Source organism: Rhincodon typus, chromosome 4, assembly GCF_021869965.1.
Source record: "Rhincodon typus isolate 14 chromosome 4, sRhiTyp1.1, whole genome shotgun sequence".
NCBI classification, from domain to species: domain Eukaryota; kingdom Metazoa; phylum Chordata; class Chondrichthyes; order Orectolobiformes; family Rhincodontidae; genus Rhincodon; species Rhincodon typus.
In genome coordinates, this window is record NC_063335.1 from 23,627,848 (window position 1) to 23,655,470 (window position 27,623).

Consider the following 27,623-nt stretch of genomic DNA (forward strand, 5'->3'; position numbering starts at 1 on the left):
CAAGGGGGCGGGATGAGGTTGGTCGGTAGGAGATGGAGGTGCGGCTTCAGGTGGGAGGAGGGGATAGGTGGGCGGAAGAACAGGTTAGGGAGGCAGGGACGAGCTGGACTGGTTTTGGGATGCGGTAGGGGGAGGGGAGATTTTGAAACTTGTGAAATCCACATTGATACCATTGGCACTGCAGGAGGCCCAGGATGGACATATCGTCTGAGGAATGGGAGGGGGAGTTGAAATGGTTCGCGACTGGGAGGTGCAGTTGTTTATTGCGAACCGAGCGTAGGTGTTCTGCAAAGATTTACTAGTGGTTTGCATTAACTCTGATCAGTTAGTTATATCTTAAAAATAAATGAAACTTTTTAGGCAATGGAAGGCACTGAAATCTAAGAATTGTTTTTATAAACTTTTCTTTATTATCTTTATTCTTTATTGAGAACAGTTGACATACAAGATTTTAATATACAAACAGTCAGCGTTTCCATCAATGTCAGTATGTGAATTTCAAGATGGATGATTTATATATGGTGTTGCAGTTTAAGTACAAATCTTTCAAAAGTATTTTAAATACAAATACAATAAATCAGTTTCAATGCAATATAAAATGAAACAGGATTAACAAATATATATCTTACTGTTTAAGAATGTAAACCAGGTTTCCAAATAGTTTACTTTGTTTTGGACGGGACTCAACTTTGTTAGTTCATTAATGATTATTATTTTGGGATAACAGGTACAAGGGTAATTTTAACTTAGATGAGAATGTGAATGCAGGTATCTGACTGGCTGTCAGTTTTTTACCTTACAAATTTTTTGTCTATCATAAAAAGTTGCAATGACTTTGAATCACCCGTATTATTCAACACTGATATTATTTTCTTATTTTAATAGCAAATTTATCATGTCTAGAATAGATAAAACGTGGAAAAGGAATTGTAGACAAATGTGTTAAGGGCTAACATATCATACAATGTAATTGAAAGACTAATTTAAGTTTTGTGTAGCTCAAAATACTGACTATTTTGTATCTGTTTTTAATTTTGTATTTAAAAAACAGAATTTTACTTCAATATGTTTTCAATGACATATCCATTTAAATGTGAAAACAGAGCAGCTTCAAATGAAGACCCAGGAGCCAGAAATGATCCTGGGGAAAAGGAACACAGAGTAAAGGAGACCCAAAGGCACTTATGCAATCTGGAGGAGTCAATTTGCTTTTCACAACCCACACAAAAATGGAAAGAAAATGCTTAAAAAGCCTACAGTATTGGTCCATTGCTGGCCCACCTCCCAGGTCTGACTCTACTATCCAGTTTTGGATTAATATTATATCATCAGAACCCCATCTGCATTTCTACAAAATAAACTTTTAACTTCAGGCAGTTATCCTTGGATCTTGCAGAATGTGGGCAGGAGCCTAAGTTTGCTGTTACATTCTATATACCTTTGATAGTGAGCTGAATGAAAGCTTAAATCCCATTCCCCCCCCACCACACCTATTGTAAATCCCACTATCGTATCTGTGAAGTGTAATGAATGAAACCTATAAACATTAATTGTTCAGTCTGTGACTGCCAACAAAAATACATTGAACTATATCAACCAAAAGCAAAATCCGAGGTGTGAAGTAGCCAGATCAAAGAGATGAAGGTTTTTTCAAGTAGGTGGAGGTACCGATGTTGGACTGGGGTGGACAAGGTCAGAAATCAGATGACACCAGGTTATAGTCCAACAGGTTTATTTGAGATCACAAGCTTTTGAAGCTCTGTCCCTTTGTCACTTGACAGAGGAGCAACGATCAGAAAGCTTGTGATTTCAAATAAACCTATTGAATTATAACCTAGTATTGTCTGACGTATGGCCTTGTTCTTTCAAGTAAACAAACTCATTTTCTTCTGCTGTCCCTAAATGATTTTAATGGTTCACAAAATAATTATTTTTTATCAAGTGTAATCTTAAGATATAAAACTGGCAAAATAATTACTCTTAAATGGTGTTTGTACAGGCACATACTCTGCCTGGTTTCAGTTATTCTATTTGATGATGCAAGGTACTAATTGGTACTAGCAATTGTTTAAAAAGTTAATTTCAGTATCCAAAACGTATCAATCTGTAGAATATGTACCGATCTGTACTATGTAACTATGAAATGGCTCTATTGAAGGAACACCTGAGGCTGTGGCTACTTTCTTCATTTTTTAGACGGGGAAATGCTTTATTCCTTGTCCATCAGAATCAAATGCTTGTTAATGGATTTTGTTACTGAATGTTTCTGTTATAAATTGTCAATAGACCACAGGACAGTGCAATGATCACATCTGTACCTGTGCCTGTTCCGTACTGAAGTTCCTCAGTTAGTGTATCTTCAGTGCATTGGCTTAGTCTCTGGACCCTCTGCACTTGATTTATGAAATGAAAGAAAATGTGGAACAAAGTCATTTCTGTTACCATGCAGTTTTTGATTATTCTTTTCTTCAATTTTGTCTGCTAAAATCTCCTTGCCCCCAGAAAACATTAATATTCAATGGAGAACAATTCCATGTGTTAATTGGCATCTCCTTCTGGTGCCAATTAATCACAAATGTAGCACACTAGTTTTATTAATACATCTGAACTTTGATTAAAATACTGTTTCTTTTTAATTAACCTATGTCTAGTCTAAAACCTATATTGAGCTGATTTTACATAACCAAAGAATCTTTTTTTCAAAAAGCTGACTATTTCTGGATATGTTGTCATATTATAGTTTGTTCATTAATGAGGAAAAAAGTCTTTTGAAATATGGCATTCTTAATAACTTTGCTTCTTCAGCCTTTTTGAATGTCCATTATTGGAAAGTCACAATGGTAATAAATTTGGTCTAGAGGAGGTGTTGTACAGTTTTATAGTAAAGGTTGGTTACTGGCAGAACGTTTTGAAATCAGCATGAAAGTCGGCAGAAACATAATTTCCACTGAACATAATTTGCTTAAAATTCTACAATCTGATGCACTGGATGTACCGATTTTGAGTGAATTGCACCGAGAAAATGCAAGCAAAGAAGTCAAAACTCCAAGTAAATGCAACTTGCATCAAACTTCAAACATTATTTCTTATTCACTCATCAGATGTGAGTGCTACTGTCTTGGTATTTATTGCCCATCCTTTTGAGACGCCCTTGAGTTGGTGGTTGTGAACTGCATACACATATGATTGTGCGATTAACCTGCTCAAGCAGTTGTTGTTTCTAATCAGTTTCTCTGAATGTATTAATCACGAATGGGATTTTAAGACAAAAGTGCCTAGGGAAAATCAAAGATGCTAAACAAATGCTTTCATTGCTTCAAAACTTGTTGTCGGGAAAAGGCATTAAGTCAAAACTGGAGAAGTATTATCAATGGAATAAGCAATAAAGATCCAGTAACATTAATGATCTGGGAGTTCAAAGCAGAAAAGTAATAATCCATGCAGCTAGAGACAATGAGTATGATCCTTCCTACGTTTTGTAGAAATGTAATAGATTGTTAATTTGCACAAGAGGCCAGCTCATGTGCTACCTGAACCTACAGATGTGTTGATGTGTTTGAGCTGCCAAGAGCTACAGTTTATAATTTCCCATTGTTACAGGAAAATTGGTAAATGATCAAAATGTTGATCATAGTGATGTGAAGCACCCTTATTTTTTTCCATACTTTAATACCTTAGATAAGTACTTTTAAGTAATGCCTGACACAGAACTGTGCACCCTCTGAAATTGCAGGTTTCTTAAATAAACTTCTTAGCACCATGAGAAGCTTTAATAGATAGACTGCCTCAATTACTCAGGGCAGAGATGATTAAATTATGAATTGATGTAAATACTGCTTTCTACGAGCACATTCTTTAGCTTATCTAACTGACCCTCATGTTTTAACAGTAACCAAGGTGCAAATCTACACATACCCATTAGGATAATCAATGAACAATTTTTCCAACTCAGGAACATTAAACCATATCCAAGCACAAATCTTGTGGCAAACTGCTTTCTAATCTCACCTGTAAATAAAAAGGTAGCAATATTCTGCAGTATCATGCTGTTTTTTTTCTCCATAAATACAGTGCCTTGTGTTGATATAATACATTTTTGCATTTCTACAAGAGCTAACTTGGTGAAAGTTAAAAGCAGTACAATGATAATGTTAAGTGTTTTGTAAGATGATACCATTAAGACAAAACTTTCAGTGATAGTAATGGGTATATTAATTAAAATATGTTCTGCAAAGTTCCTTCAGCTGACTAGTACTCTGTAGAGGAATCCTAATGTGGTGCTACTAGCATATTCCATAAACCTAACGGATCATTTGAACCAGTATAGGTAGTTTGAGGTTACTCGTGGGAAACACTGATTGTTGCTGCAGGCTCCTCCATAACTGGGTGGACAGGCTGAGCATGGCACTCCAACCTTGTATGGAGCTTCCCCAATCCAATTTCCCCTAAAGAAAACACCAAAGCAAGTTACGAGGATGTGAAAGTACATTGGCAATGAAGTTAAATAATTTTTTTTAAGAATATCGAGCTGATTCAATGTTTGTTTATTTCTGGGTGGGTTTTTTTCTATTAGAAATACATTTCAGGTAACTATGAGCAGGAGTACCTTTTGGGAATCGCAACCATGGATTCAGGAGGCAGAGGGGCCTTTAACTGAATGTGGGGTGCCAAGTAGGAACTCTGTCATCTTCCCACCTCAGCCCCAATTAGGTTTGCGGTAGGAAGCTATGTCCCACTGTTGATTAAGGCCCTTCCATGGGCAATTAATATCTGCTTAAGGACTTCACTCTGCAGTGGTTGAGAGGCATGCCTCCCTTGGAATCCTTCATTGTCAGGTATCCATTATCTGACCGAGGGCCCTGGCTTTGGGAAGGTGGGGAAGCAGGACTGCTGAAAGTCATGCCCCTTCCCCTTGCTGCTGACCTCAGCTGTCCCACCCCACCTATGATCCCTGCCCAGTGGAGGCCCTTCTGCCCTCACTCCCTTGTGGACTGGCTCCCTCTCTGAGCCTGAATCACTGCTGGGTACACTGCTGGATACCACAAATATCAGGGTTTTCCTGCATGCTCTGTATGTTTAACACACAGCATAATTACAATACATGTCAATCCACCTCCTGGGAATGAGTTGATCATCTGTCCCCCAGGATTGTCTCCATTAAAATCATGAAGACAAAGTGATGCCAAGATTCAGATTGTTAACATTTTGTCCTCCCCTTTCAAAACTGCCTGCCCTTGGGCTTAAAGCTCCCCATTCCCTACAGTGTATGTCTACATGTTTTTGTATTTAGAAACCTCTACTTGACAAACCATTCTCTCCAAATGAAAGGAGAGACAGCTGTCTCCAATATCTTTGGAACTGGTGATGAAAGACTAACATTTTGTATCATACCTTTCGCAGAAACTGTACCAGATCAGCAACATCTGATCCAGCAAACAAGCAAATTTAAAAGAGGGTAAGAAGTGCTAATACAGAAAGGTAATGGTTTGCTTTCACTATATGGGGGTAATCTGAAAAAGTGAACTTTCCTGCATTAAAAGCCTTGCCAGTTTTCATTCTAGTGGAACTCCCTCTAATGGAGTGGAAGTTTGGTAGCTTTGTAGCTGATATAATCCAAATCATAGAATCATAGAATCCCTACAATGTGGAAACAGGTCATTTGGCCCATCAAGTCCACATTGCCCCTCCAAAGAGCATTCCACAGACCCAGAGCCTACCCTGTCCCTGGAACCCTGCATTTCCCATGGCTAATTCACTTAGCCTGCACATTTTTAAACTGTGGAAGGAAACCAGGGCACCAGGAGGAAACCCACGCAGACACGGGGAGAACATGCAAACTCTATACAGACAGTTGCCCAGGGTGGAACTGAACCCGGGTCCCTGGCGCTGTGAGGCAGCAGTACTAACCACTGAGTCACCGTGCCACCAAATGATGAAGACTTAAATATCTACAGTTTTGCAATACAGGTGAAATTAGGAAATCATGCTATTATTAGAAATAAATCTGTACACCTACTTTGGAGAATAGTTGCAAACGAGGTATATAGCACGTCGCCAGGTTGACCCCCAGACATGCATATTGTGGCATGTATGGATTGCACAGCCTATTCGATTGGATGCTGCCCAAACCATCTAAGGAATGACAAGCATTTTACTCAGTTATTGCACAATATGATTGAATGAAACTTTGTATTAAAAGTAAGTTAGAAGAAATATAGTAAGCATTTGTACCTGGGTGTAGTGCGTGCATACTGGTCCGTAACATTTCAGGGGACACCTAGGATTACAGTCACGAGGATACGGAAAACTATAGCTCTTCACTTCATCGTACCAAGGTTTTACCAGTTGTAGAATATTTCGATAGCTATACATAGAAAGAAGTGTGTTAGGTACATGCTACAAAGTCAACAAAGCTGTAAACTAAATAAATATTTCCACTTTTACAGCATCTTATTTCATCTGTTTGTGCATTTCATCCAGCATAAAGTCCAGTGCCTGTTACTGTGTACAACAGAATTCCACAGCAAGCTATGAGATGAATGAGCAATCACATCGGTTTTGATAGCTTCGGTTAACAGATGGATGTCTATCGAGAAATCTAAAATAACACCCTGCTCTTCTTCACATGTTTTCCTGCCGTCAACATCCACCTGAACCACTGAGACAGGCAGAGCCCTGGTTAAACATTTCAACCTTAAATCTTGTATCTCTGATAATACAGTATTCTATCAATGCTGCCGTGGGGTTTCAATTATCTGAATCGGACAACACAAGAACCAATTGAACCCAGCAGATAGTTGAGAAATTATACTGCAGGTCATCCATTATAACCAGCAATTTCATTAAACCAGTGCTTTGTTTATTCATCTGCTGGCCTTGTGTCCATGCAAATCAATTTGAAAGGAAAGGCTGGACTATCCAGCAATATCTGTGGTCTAATAACCAGAGGACTTCCAAATTTCCAGAGGCTCTACTATAACCTTTATTCATTGTATTTTTCATCACATTTTCTCCAGGTTGGATACCCTAAATCCATTTTTTTAGTGGCCAATTGAAACATCATTCACTGATTAGGCAAGTGATTATTACAAGTCAAGCTGAGGTCTTCGCTTTTAAAGTATTTGCAGTTTCAATACACTTGACCTCTTACGGCCCAACAAATTCTTTGGTGCAGAAAAGGACTGCTTCCAAGGCTAACAGATTAGAGAGATACAAGCTGCAATTTCAATAATGATTTTGTTTTCATCACTACAACTATAAGAGACATATTAAACATGAATTCTTAGTATATTGACATGTGTTTCGTCTGGAAATATTTGCACAGTGCGACTGTGAAGGTGCATGCAAACCTAAACCAAAATCCCATTTGTTTTGCTCCCTTTGTATAAATTAGTTGGTTGCACCAGTGAGCTGATTTCAGAGATGACGGTGGCCTGGTTTAAAGGAACATAATACTAGGGTGCCACAGTAGTTGTGATGTGAACATCTTTGGAGGCAAGCAATATTTTTAATTTCCATAATCTGCCACTTCTGATGTAGGAATACATGGGCAATAATGTTAAACCTTGTTCCCATTCTGTTAGCACTATTTCCTGCTGACATTCAGTTTCATGGTTGTTAACTACCTCCTCACCAGCACCAGTTGTCTCTCTCCGTGATGTGACAGCAGCCTTATTATCCTCTGGGACTACAGTGACTATCACTTCACCCTTCATATGAGATCCGAGACACTGAGTGTTAGAAGGCTGCTTAATCATAACAAGCTGCAAGTTCCCCTCTGAACCACTCACCATCCTGACTTCAGAATATATCGCCGTTCCTTCACTGTCACTGGGTCAAAGTCCTGGAATTCCCTCCCTAAGCGCATTGTGGGTCTCCCTTCAGCAAATGGATGCAGTGGTTCAAGAAGGCAGCTCACGACCACCTTGACAAGGGCGAATAGGGACGGGCAATAAATGCTGGCTCAGCCAGCAACATCTACATCCCCCAAAGTGAATAAAATAACAGGTCATAGTCAAGTCTTAGCCAGTTACTACATGTTCACATATGCATTCCAGCTCATCAGTAGCTGACAGTGGGTAAAGATCAGGGGTTTAACTTTCCCTATAGGTTGGAGGAACAGTCTATCAGGCTTAAGTAGGGGTCAATAACTCATTCTGTGTGGGATACAGCCACTCATCTTGGCTCTTCCCTGAACTGGAAAATGAATCATCAGAGCTCTGATTAAGGTTGGAAAACGGGGTCTCAAAACTGGAAGATCAATAGGAGTTCCTCAGCTTGGAAGCTGCAGTAAGACGAGAAGGTAGGTAAAGGACAGTCCTGATGGAGGTAGCCTTTCTCTAAGTTCTTTAAGAATTAAATTTAAAAAATCTGTGTGGAAGGAGCTCCTGGTCAGGGCGGGCTCCAGCAGGCAGGGCAGGACACAAAAAAATAGGAGCCTATCACCAATAGGGATAAATCCAGCTTGTTGCCTTGAGACTGCCTGAATGGAGCTGTCCCTTTCCCTATAAAACAAAAATCCCAATCAGCCTCCAAGAAAAGGCCTTAGATGGTCATTAACCCATCTCTACTGGCAGCTCATCACTTGCGAGGAGGGAGCCTGCTGCTACTCCATCCCATTTCTTGGAAAATGACCCAGAAGTGGAACAGAGCCAGGGAACTGACACACCAGTGTGAAATCCAACGGCCCCCTGCCTCCACTGGGGACTTAAAAATTGAGTCCTGAAACTTTATGCTCCAGGATGTTCCATCCCACTTTCTGGTCCAAGAGGCCTGGGTCTAATCATGTGGGCTCTATCTCTGTGGCTGAGAATCACAAATGCCCTAAAAAAAGAGGAAATTGTCCTGATCTACACAGCTAGGGTAGCACTGAGAGGTGAACCTGCATACAAAAAAAAATTCAGTTCACATTTCAAGGGGAGCAATTTTAAAACTAAACATTCACCGTCCAGAGCGAACTGATAAATTTTGTCCCAGAAATCTCAGTAGATACGATGGTCCATGGTCCCAGATGCATGTAGCAGCCCATGATTCAGCAGACTTTGCCAGATTGTCATCCCAAACCTGTTAACACAAAAAGAAATAATTCATTTTACAAAACTGTGAATGAATGCTATGCTTTTACCCACCACTATGATATACAACTCTCTTCCACAGAAACGATACTCCTGTTTAATATTTAATTTTCCATTCTAATTTTCAGTGAAGGATCACGTTCATTATACGTAAGAATAGCTTTTCTCATTCCGATGAACATCATTTACATTATGGTAAATTTCCACTGGCTACTGTGCTTCATAAAGAAAGACAATGATATAACAACTTGTTCAGGTTCAGTTTCAGACTTAGTGATCAGGATGTGCAATTGCCCAGATTCAGGTCCAATTTAAACAGGCAGCAACACATCTTGTTCTGCATCGTCATCTAAGATATTTCAGCTTGCAGCCCAGGACATGGAAAGGTCAGGAGACACAATGTTTCCACAGACAGCCAGATGGCGATGCCAAGACATACAAGGCTGTGGGCCAAGTGCTGGAAATGGGATTGGAATACTTAGTGCTTGTTTTTGACCGATGCAGACTCAATGGGCCAAAGGGCCTTTTTCTGCACTGTTGACATTTATGGCCTGAAGGCAAAACGTGAAAAGGAAATGGGAGCAGTTCACCAGTTAGGACAAATCCTGAAAGCTAACCTTGGACCTGTGTGCTATATCACAAGAAGTTCAATGATTTGAGGCATACAGTTAAGATCGGTGAATATATCTCTGCTAGCAAGCTCTCAGGCTGTTCAATACACTACATACCAGCACTTGCCATTAGCAATTGCTAGCAATCTGGTCTCAAACCTAACATTCAGGTAGCCCACGTAAGTTTTCCACTGTCCTAATGCTAGCAGCCTTACATTTGGCTGTCACTGCTTCCATATGCATCCAGCTACTCAGCTTTGGCAGGCGCCCACTCACATCGTATCCTTTCTCTTGCAGGACAAAGTAGCACATAACAGGAGAAGCCAAGGTAGAAGCAAAAAGGAGACAGGTATACCTGCAACAACCAAGTCCTCTGCACATCATGGCATCGGATTTGGAAGATGGCTATGTTGCATCTTGTGTGACTGAGAACCATGAACGATGTCAGTATATTCTTGCTTTATTTTCCATCTCACTCTCATCCCACAATTTGTTGTGAAGTGAAAGCTACAGATGGTGTGATTGTAAATGCTTGATTTTCACCCAAAAACCCTTAGCCTTGTCCTTTTGCATTTGTGTTTTCAAGCAACCAAAGATTGCTGCCTGGCCAGTGACTACAGCCTAATGAGGAACAGGGAAAGTAACACTAGGCCTGTAATGTGGAAGCATCATCACTTGATCTGACATAGTTATGAGGTATTTGGTACATTGATGGACCTGCCAAAGAGTCCGTTACCACCGTACAGAAGCACAAAGGTGTCGGGATCCCACTTGGTGCATAGTGCTGGATACCCATCCTTGTCAATGTGAAATTGTTGGCCAATGCCACAGCTGCACTTATGGACCCAGCAGTGTAACATCTGGTGGTCACGGTTCAATATCCTCTGCAGGAAAGACAGAAACCACTCAATATCTCAGTAATGGAATGAAGACTGAGCTAAGAAGAGCCATGCTTGATGCTAACCAGACTCAGACTGCTGCCACTATGCTTGCAGGTACCAGCACTCAAAGGGACTTGCAGGATCTGTCTGACAGCAACTTACTAGAAATACTTTGCAACATCCCAGGGCTCCAAGGTGCATATCCTGGCTTGTGTCTGCTGGTGTGTAGAAGATTAAGAGGTGACTTGACTGAAATATACAAGATCCTGAGGGCCTTGGTAGGGTGGATGTGGACATGATGTTTCGTCTCGTAAGAAAATCTAGAATTAGGGGTCACTGTATCAGAGTAATGGATCAACCATTTAAGGCAGAGACCAGAATAACTTTTTTTCCCTGCAGAGAGTCACAAGTATTTGAAGCTCTCTTCCTCAGAAAGTAGTGGTATCCGAGGCTTTAACATTTTTAAAGCAGAGGTAGATACAACCATGATAAGCAAGGCAGTGGAAGATTATTGCCAGCAGGCAGGACTGTGGAGCAATTAGAATAGCCACGGTCTTATTGAATCATAGTCTGGCGTGGTCCAGTAGCTTATTCTTGTTCCCAAATCATACATTTTCATGTATGTTTGTAAGTGTGTAAATCATGTTGTGACCCAGGAGAGGCTCCAGCTATAACCCTACATTGTGATTTCCGTGTCAGATCCAACATCGTTCCCTTGAAAATCCAAAATGTTAGGAAACTTCCGGCAAAACTATATTAATACTGTATTCCAATAACTTGACACCAGCAAGAGTAAATCAAAACATCACAGGAAGTTGGTCTTTTAAATAATGCTGAAGGGTGGATTGGGTATGAGTGTAGCTGAACACACACTCAGATGGGAGTGTTTAAAGGGGATATTAATTGTACCGGCATGATTCAAAATGGTAACCTAACACCAAATCTCTGCTATTTGCCTTGTGTGTCACTCTTACCATGCTAAATGGATACATACTGAACAGACAAAGCAGATCTAAACTAGGCATCTATGAGGTGCTGTGGGCTATAAACAGTAGCAGAATTATATTCAGTCGCAGTTTGTAGTCATTTACAAACATCATGCGCCAGCTCAAGCCCAGTAAATTCACAACTCATCCTTTCACTTGAGGATTCACTCTCTCCACCATCAACATGCAGTCACAGCAGTGAGTACCATGTACAAAATGCACTGCAGTAACTAACTTAAATCCCTGTGTTAGCACCTATGCTATCTTAAACCTGTGACCTCTTCCAACTAGAAGGATAAGGGCAGGGGCATAGTTTGCTAAATGTGCATAATTTATCATTTTGGAATTTGGATTTTTCAAAAATGATAGAGGCAAGTGAGTTTTGGTTTGTCCTGTGAAGGTTTTGCAAAGTCATCCGTGACCTAAATACATTATTTCTAGGAATTCATGCAACTTCAGTCAAATATCTGGCAGAGCTCCTGCATCATTAATGGGTAAAATGTTTATACTGTTCAGCTTATGTTAGAGAGTAAAAACATTAACGCAATTAGTTTAGTTTTGACTTCAGAACAGGCAGTCTAAATTCTGAGTTCAGAAGAACCCAGAGTTAAGTCTTGATCTTGATTAAGGGGTACCTTAAGGGGTATTCTCAAGGACAATTAAGGATGAGCAAAAATCGCTGAGGGTACTGGTGTCCTCGGCAGAAATACTTTTTATCTTGTGAAGCTTCTAACCCACGATAGTTTAACTAAAGGTCTGGAAGTCGTTAGACCTGGAAAAGTGTTGGACAACAGAATTATGAAAAGTTCACAGCCGTGGGCAGATATTGCAAAATTAATTCCACAGTTCAAGAAAGAAAAGACTCAAGACTTAATTTTAACTTTAAATATATAAAAAAGCTGAGATAGGGATTGAATCTCTGTAACAGATAGCAATGAGAAACAGGTAGAAACTTTGTTTTAACGTCAGTGTTAAGATCTTTCTGACTATCTTCTGTATATGTAGGTTCATTTGCTTTTTCCTTCTTCTCTGTAAAAAATTTATGTTCTATTGTTAGAGAATATCTGCAGGATCATGTGAATATATTTCAGTAACCAAAAAATTAAATATATGATCTATCAAGCCAGTTTTATTCTGAGATCTGACTAGTCAGCATTACTATCAATTGGGAATAACAATAAGGACATCACTACATTCCCTTCAAGCGACAAACCATTCTGATTTGGAACAATATGTTGCTCGGGAAACACCTGAGAACTTATCTTTTAACACCAATGTGGGCTACAACACATAGACAGCAGACGTTCAATGGAGATCATCACCATATTCTCAAGGACAATTAAGGATGAGCAAAGATCGCTGGGGGTAATAGAAAAGCCCACATCCATCGAAATAATTTTGACGAAGTTGATACAGGCTATATACACAAAACTCCAGAGTCCTATGAGCATTTTCCTTACAGAGAATACCATTTTAAGTACACATACATGTTATACATCATCTGATGCCAATAGATGACACTTTAATAGAATTTAATAGTGGGGGAGCGGTGGTTTGGTATTTGCTTGTGCACCAGACTTATATTGGTTCACTGGGGGCAAATAGCACTGCTGATTACTATCTCTGCAGCCCACCATTCATCACTCCTTTCACTATTAATAGACCTATACAAGACCATTGGATTCCCATTTATGCTATCTTTTATTGAGATCTACAACAAAGTATTGGGGGCAAAGCTGAGATCTAAGTTGGACAGTTCTTCCAAGAAGTGGCACAGATATAATCAGCCAAATGGAATCTTTCCGTAATTTAAGATTCTTTCATTTCAGATAATACTCTTATGGACACAGAGAGGAACTAAGACTATTTTTTTAAACACCTACATTCTGCATGCAAAAATGACCCCAAACATCCATTTGCCATTTCAATACACCATTGTGTTCCCATGACAATGTTTCTGGCTCAGGAGTGCTGCAGTGCTCCAGTGAGACTCAGCATAGGCTGGAAGAACAGTATTTCATCTTCTGCTTGGGGAACGCTGCAGCCTTCAGAACTCAATGTTGAGTTCAATAATTTTAGAGCCTGACCATCTTCTTCCATGTCCTTTACCGACCCCCACACTCCATTCCCACATGCCAGGCCCTGTCATGACATGGGCTACATACAGCATAGCCAAGCCATTTTCACCTACTTAGGGTCCCCATTGTCAATACTTCTTCCTCCCTAGCTTACTATCAACTACCCCTTTGACTGCCTAACTTTCTTTCTCTCTCTGGGCTCCAATTCCATCTACCCATTCACCACCCCCCCACGCCCCACCCCCCAGCCCCTGTCATTAGCATCAATGCCACCTTTTCCTAGCTATTATCAGTTCTGAAGAAGGGTCACTGGGCCCAAGATACATTAGTTCTGCTTTCTCTCCACAGATACTGCTGGGCCTGCTGAGTTTCTCTAGCAATTCCTGTCTTCGTTCCAGATTTTTCAGCATCCGCAGTTCTTGGTTTTATTTTAGGATTTTTTTTCTCTTCTTCCTGGTCCAGGCCTGAGTCCTTTGAGTCTGAACAAAGGAAACAAGCAAACAACCAGATTAATCCAAGCACCATTTAATGGTAATGGAAAAGTCTGACATCCTGCTTAGCTTCAAATTTACAGTGCCAGAAGTGAGTAGCTAAAAAAAGACGATGGTTGCAATCCAAAAGAGGGTGTGTTAAATCTGTCTGCCAATGTTGATTTGGCCGTGGAGTATTCCTATGAGTCAGAAGAAAACCCTGGAAAGTTCACAACCACACCAGTAATTGTACACTTGGCCTCAAAGGCTTTTGTCAGGCCATGGATTAGAAACGCATCAAATTCCTCAAGATCTGTTCCTTGTCAGTAAGTCAAGACAGGCGCGCATTTTCCCCTATAAAAATCCTCAATTTGGAAAAACTAATACCTTTCCTCGCGGTGTTTTTGTGGTGGTCCAATGAAAATACACCCTATTTGTTGTCACAGCTTAGACAAATGTTCCTTGTATTACCAACTGGAATATGGGTACCTGACCTTAAAATTGCAATTCCTCTTACTGGAGTTCTACATTATAAAGGTGCATTCACTATTTGAATTGTGTAGCAATTACATTTTGAATTTTCAAACACATCGACACTTAATGCTTGTTTAACATCTACCCCGACACATGGCTTGAGGTTTTGGCCTAACTGGGAAAGGTGACCCACATCCTGACATCCCTTTTCTTGTAGTCGCCTTCCTTGGTCTGCTGCATGTGGTATATACTAATGTATAAAGACATATTCATAAAGGAAATTCACACAAAAAAAATGCTGAGGATACACAGCTCCCTTTGAATGCTCTGCATCAGTATTCAGCCAAATGTGAGGACCTACAGCAATTTGTTCTCTGCAACAGAAAAGCTCATGAACAACCTGCATTCACAAAATGTCACAGGTACAAAAATCTACTATGAAACACAATTTTGCTCCTGAAAACACTTAGTAATAAAACAGAAAAAAAAAAAAAAATTGCAGATGCTGGATATCAGAAGCAAAAACAGAAATAGCTGGGGAAACTCAGCGTTTCGGGACCAGTGACCCTTCTTCAGAACAAGGTTCTGAAATGTTAACTCTGTTTTCTCGCCATGAATGCTGCCAGTTTTACCAGCAAGTTCTGACTTAGTAATTGAAAATGCACTTGCATCATCTGCCTGAATTATTGGTGAAAATTGGACAAGAGGCTGAAGTAGTACTACATTTTTCATTCTAATTTCTACTACTTATCCACCGAAGCAGCAGTACCACTACCAGAGGGTAACAGAAACGGACTGAAGTGCTGTGAGTCCAATACAATAATGGTGAGCATTCTGGACTTTGAATCCTGCGGCTTGAATTCAAATCTCAGTGAAGCCTCATTTCTGACAATCCATGTAGTAGGTTTGTAAAAGACCAGTGGATTGTTTCCTAGGTATGGTGGTTATCGTATTTTCCCAACATGCAAAAGGTTCCCTCTTCAAAAGTGGGCAGAAACATTAATGAAACTTGCTCATCAAAGTGTGAAGAAAATTTGAAAACAGGTCATGGTGAATTTCTGCAAGGATTCTTCGGATTGTTTATCTCAGCCTTAGCAAGAGCTGAAACCTATTTCCTATCTGCAAAGTAATTTGACCACTTTGAATCATAGAATTCCTACAGTGCAGAAAGAGATTATTCAGCCATTGAGTTTGCACCAAACCTCTGAACACCATACCACCCAGACCCAGCGCCCTTCACCCTATCCCTGTAACCCAGCATTTCCCATAGCTAATCCACCTAGCCTGCACATCCCTGGACACTATGGGAATTTAGCATGGCCAATCCATCTAACGTGCACATTTCTGAACTGTGGGAGGAAACTGGAACTTCCATTCGAAACTCACACAGACATGGGGTTGATATGGATTTTAGCAAAGTTTTTGACAAGGTCCCATGTGGGAGACTGATAGAGAAGGTTAAAGCATATGGAATTGAAGGAAACTTGGCGAGGTGAATCAGAAACTGGCCCAATAATAGGACACAAAGGGTAGTGGTAGAAGGCCATTTGAGTGAATGGAGACTGGTGTCTGGCAGTGTACCACTAGGATTAGCACTGGGACTGTTATTTTTAAAAATCGAAAGAACTACAGATGCTGTAAATCAGAAACAAAAACAGAAATTGCTGGAAAAGCTCAGCCAGTCTGGCAGCATCTATGATTTCTTTCCATAGATGCTCAAAGACCCACTGAGCTTTTCCAGCAATTTCTGTTTTTGTTTCTGGGACCCTTATTGTTTATTGTATACATAAACAATATAGATGAAAATGTGGGAGGGATGTTAAGCAAACTTACAGATGACACCAAGATTGGTAGAGATGGTTGTAGAATACAGGAAGATATAGATGAGTTAATTAGATGGGCAGGCCAGTAGCAGATGGTATTTATCCCTGCTAGGTGCGAGGTGATGCACTTTGAAAGAAGAAACAAGACGAGGGAGCATTTGATGAATGGCAGGACTCTGGGTAGCTTAGAGGAACATAGGGATCTTGAGTATTTATTCACAGATCCCTGACGTTGGCAAAGCACATGAACAGGGTAGTTAAGAAGGCATATGGGACACTTGCTTTCATCGGTCATGGCATAGAGTATAAGGGCTAGGAGGTAATGTTGGAATTGTGCAGAAGCATTGGTCAGGCCACAACTGGAGTACTGCATGCAGTTCTGGTCGTCTCAGTACAGGATGGATGTGATAGCACTAGAGGGGGTACAGAGGACGGTCACCAGGATGTTGCTTGAGATGGAGAAATTGAGCTATAAGGAGAGACTTGATAGGCTTGGATTATTTTCTTTACCCTAGCAGAGAAGACTGAGGGGGGAAAAGATTGAGGTATATAAGATTATGAGGGATATGGACAGCATGAATAGAGAGCAGCTGTTTCCCTTGGTTGCAGGGTCAATCACAAGACAGTATTGTTTTAGAATAAGGGGCAGGAGATTAAGAGAGGATTTGGGAAAAAAATGTTTTCACTCAACAGGTGGTGAGAATCTGGAATTCACTGCCTGGAAAGGTAGTGGAGGCCAGGAACCTTACAATCTTTAGAAAATATTTGGATAAGCACTTGAAATATCATAACATTCAAGGATATGAGACCAAGTGCAGGAAATTGTGATTAGTATACTTTTAGTAGTAGTTATGTCAGTGCAGACTCAATGGGCCAAAAGGCCTTTTCTACACTGTATGAAGCAGGAGAATGCACAAACTCTACACAGACAGTGGGCCAACATTGGGATTGAACCCAGGTCCCTGGTGCTGTGAGGCAGCAGTGCTAACCACTGTGCCACATGCCTTTGTATCTGCTTCTATTGAAGTTCCTCTTTCAGGATCTCTTTTCCTCTCTGCTGTTGATACCTTCAATAGTTATCTTCCTCCACGCTCCTTCCCAGCAAAAGACACGATCATTCAACAAGATATCTCTCTCTCTCTCTCTGTCCTTGAACAGGTTCACTGTCTCTTTCCATCTCTCCAGGGCCCTGACCCTTCTCCCTTGCCCAACCAGCAAACAAGGCCAATCTTGGTGTCTGTAACAGTGGCTAACTCGATTTCTCCTCTCTACAACAGGTGGGCCTTTCTTTATATTGGGATGAGAAGGGAAAAGAGGAATGTATTCTACCTCTTTCACACAGAGTTTGTCTAGTCTCAATCTCTACTCAACATGATCTCTCCTCCAAGAGTTTCTCACCCTCCCATGAAAACCCATCTCCTCCCAACTCATAGAATCCCTACAGTGTGGAAAGAGGCTATTTGGCCCATCAAATCCACACCAACCCTCTCAGCTTCTCACCCAGAACCAACCCGCTACCCTGCATTTACCCTTGCTAACCCACCTAAGCTGCACATCACAGACAATTTAGCAAGACTAATCCAAATCTTTGGGAGGAAACTGGAGCACCCAGCAGAAACCTACACAGATGCAGGGAGAATGTGCAAACTCTACACAGTCAGTCACCCAAGGGTGGAATCAAACCCGGGTCCCTGGTGATGTGAGGCAGCAATGCTAACCACTGAGCCACCGTGCCACCCATAAGGCCCACTGTGCTGTCCATTCTTGGTCAATGAAGTATCCCTTTTCCTCATATAAGCCTTTTGTTTTCCCACTTCACCTCACCTCCTCCCTTCAAAAAGCAATCTTTCCTTCTTTCAAAACAAGGTACTCAGCTTTTGCTCTCCATATTGCTTCACAGATTCACTCCCCTTTAACCATTTGGCAACATCTATTTCTCTTCAATCACACTCAAAAGGGCCATTTACCTCTTTCTAATTGCTCAACAAAAAAAAATGTTCCTTTAAGCTTGAAACTCACATTTTAACCATTAAGTAATTTAAGCTTAAGAGAATTATCGGAGCTCTTTCACCAAATTATTTTATAAAGCGTCATTAAAATTTACATTCTGAATCAGGCAGTAAATATTTTGTAATGGAACTTGTTCCTAAATACACCAATTCAGTTTTTAAAGGCTTCAATTACAATTGAGGGAATAATCCTGAAAATTGACTAAATTGGAACATTGCAAGTTTCTTTTAAAAACAGCTCCCCTGGACTTATTTTCACACACTCATTTGTTTTCTTGATTGCATCAGATTTGGGTACCAGCCACACAGCTGTGCTGCAGACAACAGTTGTGGGGTTGACACATGTGAATAGGTCAAATCGGGTCATGTTGGGTTCAGAGGGGTAAATAAGTGGAGACCAGGAAGCAGACAAACACGCAGAATGATTTCAGTCAGGAAAGTGTTGAGATACAGGTCAGATATCGCCTGGAGTTGAACTGAACAGGATGACAAAAGTGGAAATACAGCTTACTGGGAGCTCTCTGTGTGGGCTATATATATTGTTTTTGAAAGCAAATTCGAGTAGATAACCGTACAGTGAAGCTGAAGTTTGTGAAGAGCCTGCTGCCGAGCAAGCAAGCCATGGAACCAATTGTGAGAGCCGGAGATCAATGCTCAAACTAATTTGCTTTCTTCCTGCAATTTTGCGCACCACAGAAAAGTAGAAGAGTGATGTTTCTGAGAGGGAAAAGGAACAGATATTTCATGGACAATCTTCCAACTTCACATTTCTAGTGGAAATTTTGCTCTCCATTAATGAATATTGTAAACTTGGAAATAACAGAAATTTGCAACAGTGAAGGAAGCCTTTTCGTCCATTGTATCATCTCTCCTTTCATCTGACTAAGCCTTGCTCTTTCCCAGTCCACTATAGACTTTTCATTAGCCTCATTGATTGACTATAGCTATGTTGATCCTCTTTTTTGGCTTTCTTACTTTCCACATTCCACTTTCTTATAGATTCTTTTCTCCTCTCCTCATATTTTTTAAATCCATTTACAAGGTGAGGGCCACTAGCCCTGCTAGCATTTATTGTCCATCCCTAATTGCCCAGAGGACAGTGAAGAGTCTCTAGTCCAGGATAGTAGTTTCCTACCCTAAAGGACATTAGCAAACCAAATGGATTCTTCTCCCTGACAATTGACGATGGATTCATGATCATCAATAGATTATTAATCGTCATTTTTTATTGAATTCAAATTCTACCATCTGCCCTGGCAGGATTCCAACATGAGTCCCTGGGACATGACCTGAGTTTCTGGTTAATGATCCAGTGATAATACCACTAGACCGTCGCCTCCCCTTATTCTAAGACTTGATGTGTTAACAGCTTTCAAAAGCTCTATTTATTGGAATATTGTCAGATTTCACGCTTCATTTCTCTTATACTTGAGTTCTGAAAGACAGTCATGTCAGACTTGAAACGTTAACTGTTTTTTCTCTCCACAGAGATGTTACCACACCTGCTAAGTTTCAGCAACATTCTCTGTGTTATTTTCAGATTTCCAGCTCCCTAGTTCTCTCCCTAGCCTTTCTCTTAACCTAGACTCTCTCTGTTCCATCTCCTCCCTCAGTGCTCTATTTACTACCTCCGTCAGGATAACTGTACCATTTCTGACAATGCATGCTGTTTCTGTTCAGATGAAGTCACGTCCCTGCAGTATATAGCCCTCACTTTCCCACAATTGATTCCTATGCCCCAGCACAATGAGCACTTGACTCCTGCACCAGCCTTGCAGCTTTGCACTCGAACAAAAGCGAAACTCCGAGGATGCTGGAAATCTGAAACTCTTATTTGTCCAAGTCTTCCAAGCGGCAACAGTTGCTGATGGATTACCATCCACTTTGATTTGTTTCAGCGATGTCAGAGCTCTGAATTCATGATCGGGACTTCTGAACTTGACCTCTTCAGGACTGTAGAGCATAGTTTGAATCGGAGCTTTTTTTTATCCTGCTGGACCACGGGGGAAGTCAAGCTGCTGCCACTTTTTATGATACAGCTGCTGTTTTCTTGTAAATTCCTTCAAAAACTTGCTGCAAAGCTTTGGGAGATTTAACCAGCTTTTCAATGTGCCAGCGAGTGACGTAAGCTGGAGTGATAGGGTGACACGGTGCTAGGGTAGAAAGGTGGTAGGTGGGTGTTATGCCAGCTGGGTAGGGTTATAAGTGGGTAGAGCGGCAGGAATGGTAGATGACAAGGTATTAGGGTGGTGGCGTTGGGTCGGGGGTGGGGGGGGGGGGGGGGAATCACAAGGGAGTCACATCATCAGATAGGGAGTCGGGTGAGTGAGATTGTCAGGCCGCAGTCAGAAAGGGCTGGGGGGGGGAGCGTTTGTCAGAGAATTGGAGGGAATTGGATGATCAGGAGGAGGGGAATCAGTGGGTCAGTATGTGAGCCAAAGAGTCAAGGGATGAGACGGAGGGTCAAGGAGGGGAGTTCAGGTCATACAGGGTGGGTCAGGCTGTTGAGGGGAATTTGGGTGATTGCTTTGTACAGCTACCCAAGAATTAGATATGGCTCTTTCTGTCTGACATTTCCTGGGTAACTATCCAGGGGATTACAACAGAATTGTCCGAAGTCTCTGACGCTAACACAGAGAGAGACTTTTCCAGAGGATCCCAGAGAGTAGGGCAATTGCCCATCAGAAGTTCAAACTTACTGGGCCATTCCCACAAAGGCAATGCAACAGGGCATCCAGGTGTTTCTGGCACACATCTCGGGTCATACATTCGATCTCTAACAACCTGGAGTCAGGACGAACGCAGCCTTTCAGTCCAATTGGGTAACTAGAGGGTCCTCTGCTCCAGTGACCTCTATTTTCTTCCACTGCCTCTGCAGATGTTTCCATCCTCCTATGTTTTGATTTTATTCCTCTGTTGATCTGTCTTATAGGTTCCCTTATAGGTCTGGTAAGTCTTATATAGAATGCAGTATCCAAAAACCCCTCTGAGGCTGCAGTTGCCAATTGCTACTTGAGACAGAAGCCCTCTGTTTCAGAGAAACAACTTTTCTGCATTCATTGCAAATGCACAGTCTCTGAATACACAAAGCACTGGGCTGAGCAATATGATTGGAGGTAGGACAATCCAAATTGGTCTGCCCTCCTTGTTAGTATAGTATTAGTGAGCTGAGGGCATCATTCATGGCTCACAGAGGCAGCTGTCTTACCATAGGTAGCAGCTAGGTTATTCAGCTTGGAGACTAGAATCATAGAATCCCCTACACTGAGGAAAAAGACCATTCAGCCCATCAGATCAACACAGACCCTCCGAACGGCATCTTAACCCGACCAACCCACCTACCCCTATCCCTGTAACCCTGCATTTCCCGTGGCTAGTCCACCCAGCCTACACATTCCATGGGCAATTTAGTATGGCCAATTCACCTAACTTGCACATCTTTGGACCATGGGAGGAAATTGGAGCACCTGGAGGAAACCCACGCAGACACAAGTAGAATATGCAAACTTCACACAGACAGACACCCAAGGCTGGAATCGAACCTGGGTCACTGACGCTGTGAGGCAGCAGTGCTAATCACTGAGCGGCCATCCCACCCTGATTAGGAGGGTAAACAGGCATTGGCATGCAATGGCTCATAATTTGAGGGTGAAACTTGGAGCAACACTCTTTGGCTTTGGGTTCCATTATAAAGAAAAGTTTAAAAAAAACTTTTAACTTGCCTTTTGTAATATTCTCTTTGAAGACTTCTGTTTTACATTACAAACCTGGTAGACAATGTAAATCAGAAAGCACAATGGTGTTGGGTGAAAAAGTCTTGCTGTAAATTTGAATATAGGCAGAGTTTCTTTGGCAACAAGGTGTAGAGCTGGATGAACACAGCAGGCCAAGCAGCATTTTGTAGGCTAGGTTATGGGAATCCAGCTAGGGTGCATTGGAATCATGAGATTTGGAGGTAACAAAGGCACCCAATGAGGTTTCAGGAACAGATGAACTGAGACAGGGACAAAGTCAGCTGTTTCACAAATGGAAATAGACTGTCCATGAAGGAAAAATGTGAGATTGAAAACTCACCTCTCTCAACTACTACACCAAGTTCGCAAACAAATTTGAGTTGAGTCTCAGACTGTAGCCAGTGAGAAGGATGGAGTAAGTGGCGAGGGAACAAAAGTTTGGAGCTTAGACTGAACACAATGGCTTCAATGTTCCCTAAATTTAATTGGAGGAAATTTGTGCCCATCCAACACCAAATGACAGATAAGCAGCCTCATAATTTAGCGACAGCGGAGGAGCTGAGAGAGGGGGTGGTGAATTAAAGCTGGACATCGTCAGCGTACATATGAAAACGAACGTTGTGCTTTTTTTGATGGTGCTGCAGACAGTAGTCCGTAAATGGGAAACAGAAAGTTGCCAAGGTTAGATCCTTGAGAACGTGAGAAATAACACTGCAGGAGCAGAAAAATGAAGCAATTTCAAGTAATATTCTGGTTATCATCAGATAGTTATAAGAATGAATCCCAAGTGAGAGTAATCCCAGCCAACTGGTTAACACTAGACAGGCAGTGGAGAGGATAGTGTCATCAACCATGTCAAAGGTTGCAGACAGGTCAAGTAGGATGAGAAGGAATCATTTACAATGGTCCCAGTCACTTGGAATGTAATTTGTGACATGCATGAAAACAGTTTCAGTGTTGTGACATAGGCAGAAACATGATTGGAGGGATTCAAGCATCAGGCTCCTGGAAGATAGGAACAGATTTAGGAGGCATGTGTACATTCAACAACTTCAGAAAAGAAACGGAAGCTGGAGATGGGTTGGTAGTATTCAAGGATGTTGAATCAAGGATTGTTTTTCAAGAAAAGCTTGACAAGTTGAAGAGATTTTTAACAACATTAGCTCACATGGGAACTGCGGGTGAGGTGTTGAAGAGAGGATGGCTCTGATTTACACATGTAATTGCCCCAACATTGAAATAAGAATATGTACGCCATCCACTGCAAATACATGCAGTACAATTGATAGCTAAGCTTGTGTTTGTATTTTTAACATTTTGACAAAGTATTCACTGATACCAATTTTAATTTGCTATATCATCCAAATTTCAGTTTCTGCATTGGTACACGAACCTATGTTAACACCATGCACTCAGAATGTGATGTTATACTGTAATTAGGACAATGAGCAACCTCCTTTAATACCATAAAGGTTAACAACAACCTTATGTGGATGGGCAAAACATTTTGTAACTTGGCTTTCATAGGGATGGTTCAGTAATTATCAACCCGTGTGATGTAGGGGTCAATGTTTATTGATACTACAGAATTGGCTGGTCAAATCTCTGTAATTCAAGTTATTGCCTTCTTTGTATCTAATGTTTTGTCCTTTCAGTTTTTCTCCTCATTTCTGTGACCTTTTCGACTCAGTCGCTTCTAAAGTCTGTTTTTGCTACCGTGTGTAAACATTCAAATCTCTGCTAGAAATGGTTACAAATGATGCTGATGAAAGGCTGACACCCTTTTTACCATCCGTTTGTTGGTGGTCTAATTTTCTAAAGCTGCAAACCAGCTGCTCTTCAATATTGGCAATGTCACAGGGCTTTTAGAAACCTCCAGCAGTCCAATCAAAAGCAAACAAATGCTCATTTAGTGCTCATTTGATGTAACATTTCCAATTGGCCTGCTTTCAACTAACATAAGGAGTTAAAGATGGTTATTCGCAGATTAAACTGATAAATACCATTGGTGATACTAGTGTATGACATTTTAGCATTTACATGATTTTAACCTGTTTATTGCAAGTGAGCTCATGTTTGACTTAAAATAGTAGGCAAAAAATGGCAATAAATATGCATCCACCAGTAGCACCAACGTTTTTCCAGCTTTATAGCCACTATCTACGGGGAAAATGAGTCTGTTCCAAATTGTCAACTTTGAAAATCCAGTGCTATATGTAGTTCAACAAAAGCAAAAAAACAAAGTAGCATTTGCACCCTTTTTAAGTATTAATCTGTTCTGGACATAATTAGGCAGTGTTATTTTCTGAAGCTACAAACAAGAAACAAGTATTGTAAATATCTAGTTTTGGAAATCAGATTTGATCTGTTGACAACAGATTATGAGATACAAAGTGTTTTGCTCCCCTTAATTTACATGAAATGAACATAACATATTTTAAAATTAAACACCTACCTGTAATGAGAAATTAAGCTGATTTCACGACAACCCCCTTCATTCTGTCTTTTCTAAAGAAATATAATTTAAACTGACAGTACTAGAATGGAAAAGTAATGCACTGGACTAACTCCAAGGAATTTGGCTGACTCAAAGACACTCAGATTGCAATGCTTGTTCCAGAATCTTAAAGGGAAGGCGGGAAAGAGCAAGGGAGACCGTTAAACAGAAACAAAGAGAGAGCCAAAGAGACAGAGGACAACCCTGAACTCCCTCCCTAAGCTCAACACTTATGCTTTAATTATGGTTAAAAAAAAGTGTGAGCTGCATCATGAAACTTAATGAGCTGTTAACCTGCTCAAATGAGATCACCATAATCTTTTAAGCTTGGTAGTTGTAATAATTTGCCCATACAAACCCCATGAAATGCATTTGCACAGGAGCACCGTCCACCTGGTAGTGTGGTGACTCGAAACCTCTTACTTTTATGCTATTCTTGGAAGCCTGCACTTTGTCACACTGGCACTACACAGGGTGCATTTCCCGCAGATATTGGTGCAGTGCCCATCCTGACATTGCCAGAGAGCTGCCTGCATGAAAGATGGCACAGAAGACTTAGCAAAGAAAGAAATAGAAATTGCAAACACTGCCATACCCTCTTCTCTGAAAAAAAGAACTTGCAATTCTTAAATAAAAATGGGAATATTTAAGCATATTTTAGAATCGCGCAATTCTGACAGACCCTGAAATAACCGTCTCAAGATGTGATTGTAATGTTTCAAAAAGCACCACGATCTAATCTAACAGAAGACTGGATTATCTTTTGGCAATTTAAATGGTCAATATACATATATTATTTTATTCATTCATGGAATGTGGCTTTCATTGGTTAGGCAGAATTTATTGCCCATCCCTAATTGCTCTTAAAGCTGGTGATGGGTAGCCACATAAACTGAGATGCAGGTATACCCACAGTACTGTTTGGAAGTAAATTCCTGGATTTTGACTATACAACAGTTGAAGGAACAGCAAGATAATTCTAAGTCAAGGCACTTGGTGGTGCTGTTGTTTCCATGTATCTGCTACCTTTGTCCTTGTAGGTGGTAAAAGGCATTGATTAGGAAGGTGCTGCTGAAGGAATCTGAGCAAGTCACTGCTGTGTATCCTTGACTGACCTGGTGTTGAGTCTTCTCTACACAGTGTGTGATCAGACAACAGACAGGGCAATTTCTACCACATTAAACCAATGCGATAAGTGTAGCAAATGAGCAGCAAGGGCTTGCAAGGGCTAACAGGCGAGAACCAGTGAGGGGGTTCAGAAAAGGGGTGACAAATAAGGGACAGTGAGCAACAGGTGGCGAGTGCTCAGGCCAACAAGGACACAGGTGCAAACTAGTTCTGGTACCAACTGATGGCCACATACCGATGACATCTACGGTGGGAAAAACCATGCCATCACTGTAATGGCTGAATGCCTTTGCATGACTGTCTGCACTTTGGTCATCAGCAGTTTTGTTGGAGTTTGTTAGTTACCTCAAGTCATTTAATTCCAGTGGATGTGAAGAAATTGACAGGTTTTAATAGTTCCCAAAGAGTTTGTTTTCTGATTTTTGATGACTCTTCCCAACACACTGGCGCACACACACACACAAAGAGGCATCTGTGGACACAGAGAAACACACAGGCACGTACATACACACACATATACACTGGAAGAGGCACCTGTGGACACAGAGAAACACACAGGTGCATACACACATATGCACACACACTGACAAACGAACTTATTTGTATTCGTGAAATTCCCCTTTATAGAAGGACATGAAATCCGACACCAATCTATTTCAGCATTAACAGTAATTCATTTCCTGTGCGCCAGTAAATCGTTCACATCCCCCTTTTTGTCTTATTCCCGGGAACTTGAAACTGAACAAAGGGATTTGAAAAAAAATCACATTGCATTTGCCGTGCTTTGAAAGCGTTTCTCCGGCAGGGGGTGCGAAGCTACTAAGAACAGTGAAGCAAAATCAGCGTTAGACATGTGTCCGTTCTGAAGCCTTCAGATTTACTGATTGATGAGCAGGCACCCCAGCTGGGAGGGATGATGTTCAGAAATGAGACAAGGCACTCACCATATACTCCATATTCGCAGCCGGTGGGTTGACTTGACTTCGAACCTTATTGTGGTAATCGAGAATAACCGATTTATCAGTCGGGGAGATGTATCGTCTCCGCCTGGCTTTCGGGACATCCCCGGGTCCCAGGTCTTTTCTCCCGGACGTCGCTTTATCGCTGAAGCTTGACGAAAGGAACACGCTGGAGACATTCACTGAAGATACAAAAGCACTTGTTCCATGCAGGGCGCAGAGTAACCTGATCAGACACAGTGTGGAGCACAGCTTCATGATGGCCAGTCAAAAATTGAAAAGCGGTGCCCTGCAAAGCAGATGTTAGACTGAATAAGGAAAACAAAAATAAAATGTGCAGGTAGTTTAACATTTTCAGTCACTTGGATGTAACTCAGTGGAGATGGGGACACATCCTCCATTCAATACATTATGCATCCATTATTCCTCGAAAGCAAATAAGTGGAAACATTCAGATAATCGTTTAGCAATTAAAAAAAATAAACCGTATATGCCTTACTGGTCAACGTAAATTTCTATAAAGACGATTTTTCCTCGAATCTCTTACTTTGATGTTATTTAGTGTAAAGATAAATTTAGCTCACCTCTTGCATGTAGTCAGACACTGGCAAAATGTCCTTCCAAATTTCAAAGTCCTTCTGGAAGGAGGCTTGTGAAGTATTTTGCGATCGGTGTGAGGTAAGGCTGGCAGTGATGTGGGATGGGGCGTGATAGAAACCCTGTGAGAGAGGGGCTTACACTGCTGGAGTGTCCTTGGGACTTTTATAATCGGCAGAATGGTTCAGGAAGGCAAACTCCTGTTCTTTGGTGATGGTGTCTCTTTAACTCTTCGTGGCCCCTGAATCAGTATATTATCATCTGGAAACCTAATGCCTTCATTGTCGCCCCTCTCACTTGCC

General features: G+C 41.1%; 1 protein-coding gene across 1 annotated transcript; it reads right to left on the reverse strand.

Moving 5' to 3' along the window:
• Positions 1-446: 446 nt before the first annotated feature.
• Positions 447-27,623, reverse strand: LOC109928453 (peptidase inhibitor 15). The gene is made up of 6 exons (XM_020528390.2): positions 27,309-27,623; positions 26,710-27,013; positions 8,945-9,063; positions 6,232-6,364; positions 6,017-6,132; positions 447-4,445 (listed from the first exon to the last, which is right to left on the reverse strand). Exons 2-6 carry the CDS (start codon positions 26,980-26,982, stop codon positions 4,310-4,312), a joined length of 777 nt encoding a protein of 258 aa, XP_020383979.1. The 5' UTR covers positions 26,983-27,013; positions 27,309-27,623; the 3' UTR covers positions 447-4,309.